The sequence below is a fragment of the Meleagris gallopavo genome, chromosome 6 (genome assembly GCF_905368555.1).
Source record: "Meleagris gallopavo chromosome 6, MGAL_WU_HG_1.1, whole genome shotgun sequence".
Taxonomy (NCBI): domain Eukaryota; kingdom Metazoa; phylum Chordata; class Aves; order Galliformes; family Phasianidae; genus Meleagris; species Meleagris gallopavo.
The window spans coordinates 50,546,021-50,562,240 of record NC_139409.1 but is presented as its reverse complement, the minus strand read 5'-3'; the positions used below and the strand labels follow the sequence as shown (position 1 = coordinate 50,562,240).

Sequence of the window (16,220 nt, the reverse complement as noted above, 5' to 3'; positions counted from 1 at the left end):
CAAAGGGAGAAAGACCCTCAAATCTAATTGCCTTCCAGTGGGAGCAGCACTTTAGCGAGTTCAGTAAAAAATCAATGCTTTTCTCACAGCTGAGGTGCCTGTTGTCACAGAGTCAAAGAAAAATCTCAGCTTTCCTGTTCAGAACTAAATTACCAACTAGCATGTACTGAAAATCTTCTAAGTACAAACCCTGCAAGCACACTGATCCCATAAGAGAAAGACTCTAAACCACAAGTCCTGAAAATTCCTATATTGTGAGGAGTCCAATTTCTGTTTTTTCAGTGCTTATGTACAGAAATACTGGCTAAATATGCACTTATTCTTTATACTCTCCAAAAATGTTGCCCTACATAGTTACACACTGATTATGAATCAACCACTATTGCTCGTGACATTCTCCACTGACTGCAACGTTATGTAGCCCCTCTGCAAAACTAAACTGCCTAGGAAGACAGATGTGAATGATGTACCTCAAATACAAAACAATAGTGTGAACTGACACAGAAATACAGCATTTCCAGTCCTCTGCTGTCACAGACAGCCCTGGAGTAGATACAAGGTGAGATCTACGTTACCTGTTTTTCATTTTTTTAGCTGTTTTGCTTAAGTTCACAGCCAGGTTCTCTCTTGATGGAAGATCATTCCCACAGGAAAGCCCAACTTATCTTAAAACAGAGAATGGTCCATTGCAAGCCTCTCTCCCCACTACAAAGTCTAGATATTTCATAGGTATAAAAGATGGCTCAATTCTAGACAACTACGATGATGTGAGATGCATGTAATCGAATGGAGAGAGCAGGATCTTCAAAACCACCTACAGGACAGGACACCTTAGCAGCCTTTAATAGCTACAGCAGTCTGAACAAACAATTTGATCCACGTGAGAACCTCAGGCTGGAAACTTCACTGACATTTTCTGCATTGGGGAAGATTTAAAAATCATTTCACCTACTAATAAGGCAAAGTAAAAAATGTCATAAACATCAGAAACGGTTGTCTACCAAATGTCTAACATTAGAGACAATTTTGTGAAATGCAAGGTATGATAGCACTGAGTACAAAATCATCCAGTCATTGTCTGTACACTAAAGAATTGATGATCTTATATAGACAAGATAAATACAGAAACAACAGTTCAGAGACATAATCGTACAGTCATTCTGAAGTAGTAAACATTTGGGAAGGATCTGAAGGAAGAAAGTAATAAGCTGTTCAGTCTTTTATCATTGAGCTCAATTAGAAGAGAAAGTAGCATGAAGAGTTGCCATACTAATGGTAGAAACAGAGTGCCTCAGTCAGGTAAATCACCAAGCGAAAGAAGGGACAAAAAGGATGAGAAATGTATCTAAGAATCTGCAGAATTCAATAGATCCATGAAGACAAAAACAGGATAAGTAGATTTAAAAAAATACCTAGGATAAAATGGAATAGAAGACGTGAAAGCACTGATAGTAGAAAAAAATGAAAATAACCAAGTTAGAGGCAAAACATTTTGCAATAAAGATAAGGACATGACAGTGGTTTACAGAATCACAAGTGGAAAAGAGAATGGAGGCAAAGTGATTGTTCACCTCCTCTTTCAGTACAAGAAGGAGGGGGCATCAAAGGAAGGCAATAGAATTCAGGCTCACATCAGACTAGAGAGGTGGTTCTTAATGTGATGGATGGGTAGTTGAGCAGTGAAATTCATTCTGACTTTATTATATAAGCATAAATATGTTCAAAGAAAAGTAGGAGGTGAGTCTTGGTGCAGGTCTTTACTAACCGGTACTAAAAACAGAAACACCCAGTTCTGCACATGAGTAGAAAATGGTTAGGATTGAGGGCAAGGAAATAATAGAGAGAAGTTATTTTCTCATGGCAGACAAAAATGTTTGCTACGTTCTCTAAATGTTCTTGTTTAGTCACAATGGAGATAATTTTATACCGATCTTTTGTTTGACCCAGTGCAGTCATTCATACACTGGGTTACCCCAATTTCTCAGTGTCATCTCATTTTAGTGCAGTCCCTGCCAAAATGCCATCTCAGTTGCTATAGTTTCTTGGCAAGTCTTTACTCTTAGATCTCCAGATCTTTTCATAGGTGACTACTGTCACAGTCACAAACACTTTAAGCCAGCATACAATGACATGAAGAAATACCATGCCCTCCTCCATCCTTTTTCTGTCTGCTTGCATTGACATAATTGTTCTTCAAACAGACAAATAAATCTCATCTGGGTTATAATCAAGACATAAAATTACTTCTAGCCTGGGTCAGTTCCCTGATGCAGTTCTCCACATGGCCACACAAATGCATGTGTCCTGTCGCAATGAAATGAAAAAGTGGCTGGAAAAGCAGCAAGATGCACTGGGATTATTTAGCCTGGAGATGAGAAGGCTCAGGGGGAGCCTTATCAATGTAGATAGCACATTGGAGGCAGTGAAGAAGACAGAGTCAGGCTCTTCTCAGTGTGCCCAGTGACAAAACAATAGGCAATGAGCCCAAACTGAAGTAGAGAAAATTCCGTATAAGCGTAAGAGAGAACTTCAGGGCCACAAGAACACAGGTTACAGAAGTGTCATGTTGTATCTGCTATTCAGTTATCTAGGAGGAGGTCAGAGGGGTCACAGCACAGCCAAAAAAGCATTTAATTAAGTTCTTAAATTCCGTCTACAAACCGAAAATGGCTAAGAAAAGCACAGCACAGCATAGTTATGATCTCAGAAAGATTCCTGTTTTCAACCGTGGAGTGCAAGACACTTTAAAGGAAAATAGAAAGAATTTCTCACAATTTTATTATTCTTCTTATGTAATACACAGCAATCAACTCTCAGCCTTGAAGAACATTAAGCACAGTGATAAGTCTTCCGCTATTCCTCTTTTGTTTTGTCCATGGGCAGATACAACGTTTGACACCTCCAAGTTTTGCCCAGATAATGTGGCTACCTGGAGTGGGGAGCCAGTGACCCTCAGAGCAGGGAACCCCACCCATCATCCAACAGAAGGGGCTCGGGGCAAGGGAAGACTGAAGGGTATCCGTACATGCACGATACAGGGCAAATGTTAGTAAAGGTGCACAAGAAATCGCTGAACTAAACAGAATGAGAAACATTATCAGGGTTGTGAAAAAATACAAAAACACAACAAAACATTAACCTTCTATTTCTTCGTTTTATTTAGAAGATAATAAAGCTACTATGTCTTTGCTGCACAGTGTGGTCTGAATAAGGAGCCACTCAATTGTTGAACAAATGCACTGTTGAGTGCTTACACTAAGAAAAATGCATTTTCCACATTTGTGTTTCAGCAGACTAAGCAGCCAGAGGATGGGCTTCCAACTCACCTAAGCAACCCACACAGAGCATGGCATTAAAAAGGTCTTTGCAGGAAGAAAACAAATTGTCACAAAAGGAGAGAAAGAAAAAGCTCCTGAAACAGTAAGACTTTAATTGAAGCCACCATTTTTCTATTCATTGCACTAATGCTTGATTTCACTGCCACAGGAGAAGGAAAGCCAAAATAGGACATATCTTTCCCTCATTACTATCACTTTTGAATGACCTGCTGCAAAGTTTGCCTTTGCTGTACCTCAGCAAATGAGGTACAAATGTACCTCAGCAGTGTCAACGTACAGGCCTTTTTGCAACTAAAAATAAGGTCATCTCATAACTGAAAACAGACAGACCTAAACAGCAGAAATGTGCTTAACTTGCACCAGCTTAAACTTGAAGTTCAAAGATTTTACAGGCTTGCTACAGAGAGAACAGACATATTAGTTCCAATAGCTATAGAAAATATGTTTGTGATGTGGAAGGAAGTAGAGATAATGACAAGAGGAAAAAAAAATTGCTCCTAGCACTGTCAAGAGGAAGAAAAGAGAAAAGAATCCTGCTAATGTGTGTCTCCATAAAGGTGCAGCTAATTTTTTCACAGTTATTTTAAGGGCTCATGAGCTGAATGTATCCTTACTCCAAGATCAGTGGTTTAAATGGATCCAATGTAGCCATGAGATCAGCCCCAGGCTTCCACAAAGTAAATACAATAGGATGACAACTAGGATGTGCCAGAGACAGGAGATGGTTTTTAAGAAACAACTCTATGAAGCAGAGTAAGTCAGGCCTCCTTTTCTGCACTGTAGGAAAAACATTTTGAACTTTTCCTGAACGCTGAAGCATAACAACATTAGCCTTGTCACACCTCCATCTCTGATCTCCCCCCAACTGGATCTGATCATTAAACAAGGCTGCAGGGCTCCAGTTCCTCTGAATAGCTGCCAGCCGCAGCACAAACACATTCTCACGAGGCACATTTTGATTCTGTTTAAAACAGCATTTTTTGACAGAAAACCATTCCACTGGCAAATTTTCACGCAGAAATACTTAATATGCCACCCCTCCTCCCACATGTGCAAAGCACCAGAACTATTTGAAGAAGGTAATTACACTGCTTGTTCACACTTCATTGGATTGCTTCTACCGGGTTTCCAGTCTTTTCTTCGCTGGGAGAGGGAGAAACCAACAAAAGTTGGACAACAATAGGGTGATCCAACATAAGTAGATGCAAGGAAAAAGAATATTTTTTAAAGGAGGCTCGATAGTCTCAAGGTGGTTCGCATGGAGATGAAATCAGCTCTGTACTGGAGCAGTCAGCCTTTGAAAAATGCACATAATTACACCGTGTTTCTAACTGCTACGTGACATGAGTTCAACGTACAATTGAAGAAGTACGTGCAATGGGGGGCTGAGGGGGTGGTCTCTTATTTCCAGCAAACAACCCTCTGGTGCGGCACCAACCCAAGCAGCCTGTGTGTGCTGAGCTCAGCTGCCAAGGCTGGCTGGAGGCCCTGAATCAGCTCAAGGCTGAGAAGATGAGCCAGGACACCACTGCAGGAACACGAAGTGTATGGCAAGAGCAGTGTGCTTGGTTAGGGGTCGTTGAGAAAGCTTACTCCGTGCCAGGCCTCTGTGGCCTAAAATAAGATATTTCTCCTCCGAGGTAATTATAAGAATTATTCCTCATTAGACTTGATACCTCAAGTGGATCCAGAACTTGCCTGCTAACTTAAGCACAAAAAAAAAAGTTTATTAATCCTTGCTTCAAGAAAATTCCAAACAATCAAAACTAAAAGCTCTGAAAGAAAGCTAACTGACTGTTGAATCATTTATCACTGTCATCAGCAACTGCAGTTTTACCTATGTTTCTCTGAGAAATTCTTGATTTGCATTAAGCCTGGCTGAGACTTCTTCAGCTGCAAAGTCTCCCTCCTACGCCATCTCCTACCAGAGACTAGGGACAAAGGATCAGGGGAAGAAGTTACGAAAAGTCAACGATTGGGGCTGAGAGATGTATATAGAAAGCATCTTCTCTCTGACATTTTACCTCACTCTTAAACTGGAGTGAGCCCAACAACTTTCTAAGCTCTGATCCTAGTTCCTGCTAGGCTTGAAGACCTTGTGACCGTATGTATTTAGAGCTCTGCTACACAACAGGCTGAATTACATGGGTATCCTATTACACAGGCAGTTGTATCTGAGATTTCATACTTGCCATTGGCTACCAGGATCCATCTCAGAAAACTTCTGCATGAAGTACGCCGAATGAGCATGCAGCTTACCGTTAGGCACAACACTGAAGTATGGAGAAAGACAGAGGTCAGAAGACTAATATTGATAACAGATATTCGAATCCAAGATCAAATGAACAGGACTTGCACAGAACTTAGGCATTAATGCTGAAAATTGTAATCCTCAAACCGACACTCATTGCTACTGGCCCCTGCTTTACATACTGTGTTAAGAGACCTCTGGTTCTGCTCCCAGGCATCCTAAAAACACCTCAGTCTTGATATCCCATATGCTATTCAACAAATAAAATACACGAACAAGCCCTTGGTACAAGCACTGGCACCAGACACTCCCCCTCTGCCCTTTAAATCAGCCTTATGCTTCCTCTTGCTCTCTGGCTGAACGAATTTTTGAATGCAGACGACAGCAACTGACCAGATGGGCATAAATTCTGCCCCACAGTCATACACACTTGGAGAAGCCTCCCGCCTATTAGGACAGATTCCTGGAAAGTCACAGATCTGCACATGATCTTAAGGTGCATTACAGAAATGGCAGAGATGCAGCTGCACGCTGGTTTTGCCTGCATTATGCTAAAACTAAAAGCCTTGGGGAACTCAGAGCAGGAGCCCCGCTGCTGACTGCAATAAGCCAGTAGCATGCAGTCAATACAAGCTGATGTAGAATGCCTCCTTTTAGGGCAGCACTGCTTAAAACATGGCTGTAATACCCTTGGACATAAACTGGTACGCTCACTACATCACGTCATGCAGACACAGTAACTCAGATCTTCATTTGTTTACGGCCATCTTTCTACTTTTGTTTCAGGGTGTATCTGTCCCTCTCAGGGTCACGCAGGAATGAGCTATTATTCAGATCATCAATATTGTATTTATATCCCTTTTGCTCCAGGTAGTTAAAGGAGATGAACTTAGTTTCCCAGTGAGTTATTGGAAGGCCATCACACAGATTGATCTCCTGTCCATCTCTCAGAGCTATTACAAGGGGGTCACAAGTCAGCCAAACACGTTATTCACCATGGGCCTCCCTGAGCTGCTAATAGATCCAGTGCAAACCCTGCTTACACATCCAGCTCCGTGTTCTTCCCTTGCTGAGCCTAACAGCATGCCTAACTGCATGCACACAAGCCCTGTGCCTGCAGCCACCACCATCCAAGGTGAGCTGTCTTTCTCTGTCCTTGGGATTCCCTAGGCAGGTAACACCGCACACACACACACACACACACACACACACACAAGGAGATGCAAGAATTAGGTTGGGAAAAATAGATCAAAGCAGGCGTATATTTAATTTGAGAGTCCAAACTACAACTGTACTATACTGATAAATCATTATACAGATAAATTCCACATTTTATAATCACTAGGATGACAGTCTTACGTGAATAACCTGATGCGACCAAATTATTTTAAGTGAGCTGAGACTGCTGGAAACATTTATATTCCCATTTCCAAACATGGGCTTAGACATACCACCTCTGATTCACAATGTCACATCCATCCTTTCTCCCATGAAGAGGGAACTTCATTCTGCCACCTCTTTCAGGAAACCACTTCTTAACCATTTCCAATGACATCTTTAGACATCTTTTGTTTTGTTTTCCAGCGTGGTGGTGGGGGAAAGTGGAGGCAGGGACTGCTGCCCCTGTCCCAGGCTTCAAAAAGCCACTTTTGTAGGCAGGCAAAAGTGTATTTGTATTAGAGTATTAGAGTCGCAGCGTCTGGTATGGGCAGAAATGCAAGGAAAAGAGAAAGGGCACAAGGGCAGTATAGCCCTTTCTGGAACTTCTGCAGTGACCTCCTTGGGTTTGTGCTGATCTTCCAAGCTGGACATGATGCTATAGTTGATGCCAAGAGGAAGTCACCACACATCTCTGACAAGCAAATCTAGCAGCTGATCCTTAAATGGGATTCCTAAAAGGCACTGGCTGCTTAAATCCATCTCCAAAATCAATCTCCAGCCAAATCTTAGCAGCACAAAGAACAAGAGTAATCCACAGAAGCATCCAGAACATTTCACCACACCTTTGATACAGTTTTCCTGTAATTTTTTGGCAGCACAATTGCTTGTTGATTCTGTTCACCTTTCTCAACCTTTACGATTCCCTTTTCACCAATAAATTATTTTTAACACTAGTTGTAGGGTGTCCTAAACAAGCACTCTCTCTGCATCTGTTTCTGGTTTATAAACAGTTGAGCACAGAAAGATACAAAAGCATTTTAGCATTCATGTACTTCTGCTTAGGGGATATATTTTTAATTTGGAATATCCCAATTGTTCAATACAGACACTAAGTTTTTTTTTTTTTTTTACTACGCCTTTCTATTAGGCACAGAGCATTAGCATGAGCTATGAATACATGCTCTCATTGTCCAAGCTGAAGTTGGCCCAGGAACCACTGTGTGTGTAGCAAGGCATGCTGGACAGAATAACAGTGTTTTGCAACTACCAGGTTTTGCAGAGTAGAAAGGGGAGAAGGAAGTGGGAAGGGAAAGAAAGACAGAAGAAGATGAGAAGGGAGCTGCTAAAGAGAATGGAAACTGATGGGCAGAGAGCGAGTATGAAAAATCATTGAAGAGGTTTGAATGACACAGTTCTGAGGAGCATGAAGGAACACAAAGTAAAATTTCAGGAGCTGATAATGGTTCTACATCAACACGTTGTCCCTTGGACCTACAGAAGAAATTCTGCCTTCAGTCAGGTGTGAAATATTGTTCTTCGGTGGGAGCTTTGCTCATATAAGAATGAATGAATGTATCCCTTCCACTTGTAAGACAAAATCTATAAGCAATGTTAAGAACTGGAAACCAAAAATGAGTAAATCAGCCTAACTCTTATAAGCCACCATAGCGAAAGGTCTTGGAAAGGGCTCAGTGCTTATATGCTGGAATTCTTTTCTAGCCTAATAAGAAGAGAAGGAGAAGGAAAACCAGTTCATTATCCCCTAATAGCAGTCTGGATGCTAACTCTGTTGTTGTCTCTACTTTAGCCTGGTGCTAGAACAACGAGAATGAAATGTCAGTGCAAATATGCAGCTTCCCTATAATACTCAGCTTCGTTTAAAAAAAAAAAAAATACAAAAAAAGCCTCAATACCCCCACAGAAAAACAACCAACCACCACCACCACCAAACACATATATCACAAAAGGCCATATGGTACTTCTCTTCACCAAGCAGAGCTTCCAATAACTTTAGTAGGAGCTTTGTTCACTTTCAGACCAAAGAATGTGCCTCAAAAATCCTTTTATTTGTCTCAGTCTTAGGTCTCTACTGTGACTCTGGGTATGTATGTAGTGTTTCTGAATCATGGTATCATGGTATTAACCTCAGATTGATGACCCTTTACAAACGCACAGTGAGGACAAATAAACAAGTTCACGACAAGATCCCACTCTTCATTCTTACATACCTTCCACAGGCCTATAAACAAAGCAGCAGATTTAATGGCTAAAAGGCCTTTCACCAATCTGGAACAGCATAATCTTGGAAACGGATGTTCTGACTCCAAAATGAAATACTTCATCCACATCCTCCTCCCCTCTTTCCATCTTAAGCACAACCTCAACCTCACTTTTAAAAACAAGGTGCTGCTTCAGAGAGTAAATCTGTTGTCTGCTTCAGACAGTCATGCAGCTGCACACAAAAACTGTATATTTTTATTAAAAATACACAGCATCTTTTTTTTTTTTTTCCCCACACATCATTAAAGACACTTGACAAATAACCCAATATTTGATAGATGCTCTGCACTGGAACATGAATTGTAAAAGTTTAAATTTTCCCGAGGTTGCTTTAAGATACAGACACAAGACTTGGTCACAAATAAGGACATCAGACTTCACAGGGCCCAGGTTGGAAAGGAAAGCACCAAGCCACCCAAGGGACCACTCAGGCCCATCGGGTGATCTCATCCACCCCACTATTGTGTCAAGCACTTGTAAGCAGCAGCCTCCCCAAGCATCTGCTATGTCCAGCAGGAAGGAAGACCGCAGCTCGAATCGTTCAGGAACTGCTTTACAGCAGGTGCCCGGCTCTCAAGCAAAGCCAGATTATCCCCAACTTCTCTGCTTCTTACCTAGCTCAGCAAAGTTCACACCGAATGCGTTCTGCTGAAGAGACAGGCTTTGGCAGGATAGCTTGTTTCAGAGAGAAACAGGATGCAGGGCAATGCCTTTAAAGATCTAGGGAACAGCACCCTGACGTGCCTGCTTCACACAGCCAGGCACTCAGAGGACACTGACCAACACACGGGAGAGAACTTGTCTGACAGTCTCCGCAAGCACTCCCCATTGCTTGCCCTCCTCTTTCTGTCCCTCAGGAAAAGCAGACAATTTGTTGCTCCACCTCCTCTGCTGCCACATGCTGGAGAGGAGTATCCACCTGGCTTCCTCTCTGCAGAATGGGCGTTGTGGGTAGCACATCAGCTCTTCCCAAGATCATAGGATGCCATTCTCAACTGTACGTGGAGATGTGTGAAAGCACTTTGCCAGCAACAAAACAGCGTGCTCCTCCTTTCTGTACAACAATGGCTCTGTTGAACCAGACGTTCTGGGACCTGAGGAACCTGATTCACCTAATTGAAGGTGCACATGGCAGACGTTTTCCTACAGTACGGAAAAATTAATTATATCACGTGACAGATTTCAGTCCTGGTGTTCAAGAGCTCATTAACAAAACTACTGTAAGAGGTGCTAATAAAAACAAATTCTTTTAACATCACAGGCTTCCCAGATGACTCTTGCTACGGAGATGGATGACAAATCACTGTCAGTCATCCTTAAATTCCATATTGACTACATTGAAGCAATTACCTGTTTATTTTTAGAACACGTTCCATTTTAAACACAAGTGATTCACTCCAAGAGATGTTTTGTGCTGTATCGCTACTACATGGGTTAACAGCTCTCAAATTTAAATGGCTTTACATTCTGGGACAAACACCTGCTTTTTTTTTTTCTTTTTTCTTTTGCCTCTAGACATCGGATGGGAATTTTAATTCCGGCTTAAAACCAAACAAATGCTAGTCTTCAGTAAGCATCTGCAGAGAAATATAAAAATATCTGGAAAGTGTGAAAACGAGCTCCTGTTTTGCTACACGCATGAAATGAAGCCTCCGCTGAGTGCTCAGCAGCAGCATTCTGATTGCTGCACACATGCTCTCTTCCAAGTCCTCCTGCTCTGCAGCAGGGGAAGGCTGCCTGCCCGCATCCTCAGAGAACTTCGTGATGTGATGAGCTCAACGGTCCCGTAGGGAGCCCAGAACTGATTGTTTCCTTTGACATTTCAAACACCAGCATGAGGGTTTCCCTCTTCTTTTAATGCCTAAAGGAACAACCCATTTTATTGCTTCTCCCAGCCAACTCAAGGTTTATCTGCATTGTAGGCAATGGTCCAGACAGGAGGAAGAGGGGCTGGAAAGAAGCCCAAGCTGCTGTTCTCCTGTAAAATGAAGATGGGGGGGAGATTGTGGGAAGGAGAGTACTGAGAAGCAAAGGTTTCTCCTGTTGTCCCTCTGGAGAGAGAGTACAAGCAGGAGCTGCCCCAGGCACTGCAGTGGAGAACCAGCGAACCAGGCTCAGCTACTGCTTGGCTTAACCCAGCCCCTGCCTCCTTCTGAAGGGAGCAGGATTCTGGGCCACAGACCTTCTCTTGCCCCCAGCAGTTTGACACCCGTGACAACTGCATACCTATTCTGCCTTCAGTCTGGACCAGTCTTACCAGTCTGTATGCTGAGGAAGCCACAAACATCCCAGATGAGAAGGGGACTCCACCTTGCCCAAAGGAACAGCCCAAACACCTCCAGAGAGGTAGCCCTGACCTAAACTTCCCACTTCAGAGCTGACACTGGAGTATCCTACCACAGCATTGCTGATCAAAAAAAATCTAGGACTGATTCAAAGTCCATTTCACAGCTACAAGTCCATTACACAGCTGCCTGGCCACCATTCATTAACTGTAATGAAAATAATCCAGGGCTCCTTGCATCAAAGAATCTTGCCATTTCTTCATTCATTCCAAACACTTTGCTGAACTCAAAATTCAGCTGGAAAACATCATATGGGGTAGGTGGCGTAGGTGGCATCTCTGCTTGCCCTGCTCCTGGCTGTGCTTTTACTTTTCCCTATGTTGCATGCCCCCAGCCTTCATGAGGATACCTTGGGAAACCAAAACATTTACTTATGCCTGAGAGCAAATGCAGAAGTATATAAAATTTGGCCTTACACTTTATTAGAATTAATATTCATCAAATCTGAGACCAGGAGAAATTTATTTCTAAGGAATTAAACCAACTCCCTGCAGTGCTTGCCAATCAGCCACTGCAGAATTACAATAGCACATGAAACCTAACAAGAGAAACGGGTGGAAAAAAAAAGCCTTAACCAGAAGTAAAACTGACTCATCTCTTTATTGCCAACACCAAGAAAGATGCTGAGCGTAAACAAACAGCAGACATATAGGGAGTCACAATTTCTTTTAATGTGAATAGGCAGATAGTCAAGCTGGAGAGCAGGATCATCCTGCAGCTACTCTGGACCTAAAGGAAGTGGCTAGCACCAGGGTGAAGTTTCCAGGAGTGGCAAGGCCACCAGGGACCTGGAAGCAAGGAGAAAGCTGATAACTCCCTGCTCATAGAGAGCTCCTCACTACGCAGGCTGAAGAGCTGCAGCTGCAGGAGATGTGATCAACTCAGGGATGCCACATGTACATTTAAATCTCGAAGACTCTGTTGCTCTGGGTGATCTTCACAAGGCACTTTGACCTGAGCTGGCTAGCATCCCATCTGAGAGTGAACCACAGGACTTGTACAAGTGTCAAGCTCTGTGCCCTGTCTGCTGGGGCCTACAAGCTCTGCACACTGACATCAGTCCTGTGGGGAAACTAAATAGGTTAAGACTTGGGATCAGAGCCTTGGGAGGAACATCAGGAAAATCATTGTGGAAACAAGTTAGATTCCCTGGCAAAGTCCACGATGACCGACTAACATACTTTGAAGTAATTATTTTGTTACTTACTAAAAGCCCTTTGTTTGAACTTCAACTAGCAGGTGGGATTAATAAAGAAGCTGTACTGTTAGAATTATTTTTTTTTTTAAGCAGCTTTTACCAGAGTTGAAACACAGAGGCAACCTTAGTGCCTGCATCCCCACAACTGAGATTTCCAACAATTTCAAAGAATGGGTAGCATCACCTCTGTTAGAACAGCTCCTGGCCTGACAGTATTCAATACCAAGACTCTCCCATCTTTAATCTCTCCCACAGTATCAGAACCACACCTTTCAGAGTATCTCAGAAACAAACTAACAAGCTAAATCTTGCTTCAGTCCTTATTCAAGTAATTGCATTGTTTGTATGAGGGCTATTCACAAAAGGAGACAAGGAGAAGCATTTAGCGCTGCCATGAATGAATACTGCTCAACTTCAGAGGAAGCACGTGGAGAACTCCATGAAGCTTCTCCGGGATCATCTTGTGATTGCAAGGAATGCTAGATTGTGCGCCACCTGTATGAAATACAAACCACAGAGTGATACACTGCTTTGTTTACTAACAGCCCTTAGCCAATTATTTATTGGAACATGGTAAGTACCACGTTGTCTATTGGAATGCATTTAAAAAACAGAGCATACAGATTTTGAATCTGTTATTTAGGGATGTAATCTGAGTGGATGGTTTTGCTTTCAAATTTCTGCCGCTTTCAGGTATTTATAGCTCCTGATAAAGTCACCAAGTGTGTTTTGTGCTTTGGCCCACTCCAGTTTCATGCAAGCACATTTACAAGAAAGAGCTGACTGATACCAAAAGGGCTGGGAGGCCAACGCTCAGGCCATGCTAAACCAGCTGTGCACCACTGCACGTACGACACAAGCAATACAACATGCCACAACCACCGAGTCACGTGCCTTACTCCTCCTCACAAATGCCGGCCATTGGAGCGACCACCGTTCTGAGCTGACTCCCACCACCCAATGAGAAAACTGAATGTGCGTTTCTTCCATAGGGACAGGTACTCTCTTCCCCCCCAACAGAGCGAGCCTGTATTGCGGGAGGAGTGCTGTGCTGGCAGAGTGGGTGCTGCTTTTTACATCTACTCCTGGTTCCAGTGTGAAAATCAGCATCGCACCTGCGCTGTCCAAATGGGTCTACATTACAGAGACGGGAGCAGGGAGAGCAGTCAGGATACACACTGTACTCCACTTCTTCATAAAACACACGTACTACATGGAGAAACGATAATCCCTTCTTAGTAGAAAATCCAAATTTCCAAAACGAATCCCCAGGCTAAAATGAATTATTGTAATAACCACAATCCTAGTGTGAGTGCTAATCAGAGAGGCGCAGCTGACCACCTGCTATGTGCCATATATATGGCTGAGCAGCTCTGTGTCCTGATGGTGGGCTGCCCCCATAGACTGGACGCCCCGATGGCTGGGTGCCCCCAGAATGAGATGGCAGCGCTGCTGGGCGTGCGGCCGCTGGACTCTACGCACTTCTGCTGAGTGCAGCATTAAGAAAAGAAAAAAAAAAAAAGCACTACTGCAGCTCTGAACAGCAGGATGCAAAAATCCAAACCCAGGCCAAGTAATTTCTTCTTCAAGTATAAAAAGCACACAGGAAACAAAGCAAGAGACAACACATTGTACATGCCTGTTTTGGTGCAAATCCGTTTTCCGTGAAGATAAAAAATGAGAAAAGCATTATTTGACAGTGCTAGATGCTAGGGCAATGTTCTTAACATACCTACGGTAATTTTATTTAATTGCTGATGGAAAAGGCAGTTACATAAGAAGGTAATAACCAAAACATGAAATCATGAGGTTAGACTACAGCAAAACGGGAGGAGGCAAAAAAAAAAAAGGCAGTTTGTGCTTTAAATTTTGCTGCATTGTCAGGGAGCCAAAGAAAAAAAAAAAAAAAAAACCAAACAGATTCGGGGGCTTCTCCTAAAGGGCAGAACCACGACCACGGCAAATCCCGCACGGGACTCCCCGCCGCCGGCACGCAGACACATTCGCACCGTGCAGCCGTGCGGCTACCCGCACAGCGCCCTGCGGGCAGGCCGGAGCTGCCAGATGCTCCACGGAGAACAAAACCACGCGTACACACGGGCGCCCGCCGCTCGCAGCCGGCTGCCGGCTCCCCGCAGCACCGCCGGTCCCTCGGCACAAAGGTGCCCGGCAGGGAGCCCCCGGCAGGCCGCCGCCGCCCCTCCATCCCCCCGGGAAGGGCAGGGCAGGGCAGGGCAGGGCCGGGCCGGGCCGGGCCGGGCGACACCGGCCTCCCTTACCTGGACAATGCCGGCCTGGGCACAGCTCATGCTCCCCCGGCAGCGCGGCTGGCAGGGCTCACATCCCACACGTGCTCCGGGCAGCGCCGCCCGCGCGTCAGCCCCCGCCGAAGCTCACCATAGTCCGGCAGCACCGGCCGCAACGCCCGCAACGCCGCCGCGCTCCCTCCTCCTCCTCCTCCTCCTCCTCCTCCCCGCCAGCCTCCTCCCACCCCGCCGCCCGTCGCCGGGTACCGGGCGCTCGGAGCCACCCACACGCCGCGGCGGGCGCCCGGCAGCCCGGCCCGCCCCTCAGCGCGACGCCCGGCCCGGCCCCCGCCTCCGCCCCGGAGCCGCCTGGGGACGGTCGCCGGCGGCCCCTGGGGGTGGCGGCCTCGTCCGGGCCGAAGCCGGGACCCTCCGCACCTGGGAGCGCCGGGCTCAGCTCCGCTGGGCCGGTCGCGCCTGCACCTCGCGCATCCCCGGGTGGGAACCTCGCCCAACGCAGAGGGACGTAACGATGCGCGCCGGCACCGGGGCAGGAGAAATCTCTCCCCCTCGTCGCTCCCTCCCGCAGGCCTGCAGCCCTCCTGCCGATGCCCCTTCTGCCGATGCCCCGCCAGTAGTATGGACTCTGGGGTGGTGGCTGATGTCTTCCCCCTCGCACACGAAATGACATCTACCCCGCAACTGAAACTCCGCGGGGAGCTGACACCACCAACCCAAGCCCCTGAAGGATCCCCAGACTCCCCTCCCCTCGCTTTCTCTCCTGGAAAGCGTTTTATAAATCGCACCCCCGGACAAAGAAAGCCGCAGGCCTACAGCTGGGAAGAGAGGGAGTTTCAAAACACAGCTGCTACACGCGCGTTTCTCCCACGGGTCTCGCGTTTGTGCTAGCATCGATCCCCGTGCAGCCGGCTCACCGAAAATAGAGCAGGAGCGCTGCCGGGGGCTGCGGCGAGCAGCAGCTTGCACCGCGCTGTGCTTGCTGCCCGTGCCCAGCTGGCGGAGGGGCTGAACACCAGCTCTGGAAGACAGCAAATGCAGAACAGTGAAGTTCTGCTTAGTCCCTTGCCGGATTTTTGCAGATGCCTTTAGGCAGAAACGACATTTTGCGACCATACCGTTAGAGTGGATTTTCCCCCTTCTCCACGCTATTAAATGTGCCATTTTTTCAAGAGTGTTCTAGCTCCCTAGCACAGGCAATGAAGAAAAATAAACACTAATTTCCAGTAACATCACGTAATTGAAGCTAAGTTTGCTTCTAGAGGCACCTTTGTACCCCTTACTCACACGAATTTCTTTGGAAATACAGAATTACTGTGCTTTGCTCTAACCCAAGAAATATTTTACCTCTAATTTTCTAATCAATCAGCACACTTTGAGACA

General features: G+C 45.1%; 1 protein-coding gene across 6 annotated transcripts in view; it reads right to left on the bottom strand.

The window, feature by feature from the left end:
- The window catches only part of HECW1 (HECT, C2 and WW domain containing E3 ubiquitin protein ligase 1), a 237,126-nt gene extending 221,807 nt beyond the window's left edge, over positions 1–15,319 (bottom strand). For 3 of the 6 annotated variants that reach the window (XM_085226718.1, XM_085226716.1, XM_085226717.1), the window contains exon 1: positions 14,853–15,058. Coding sequence is in view for 4 of the 6 variants with exons in the window: in XM_085226716.1 (XP_085082842.1) it covers positions 14,853–14,882 (30 nt within the window). In the remaining 2 variants the exon portion in view is untranslated. Of the gene's footprint in view, positions 1–14,852; positions 15,060–15,257 lie in introns of those variants that run through there. The other 3 variants (XM_085226720.1, XM_085226721.1, XM_085226719.1) reach the window with 3 other exon arrangements.
- Between the last annotated feature and the right edge of the window lie 901 nt (positions 15,320–16,220).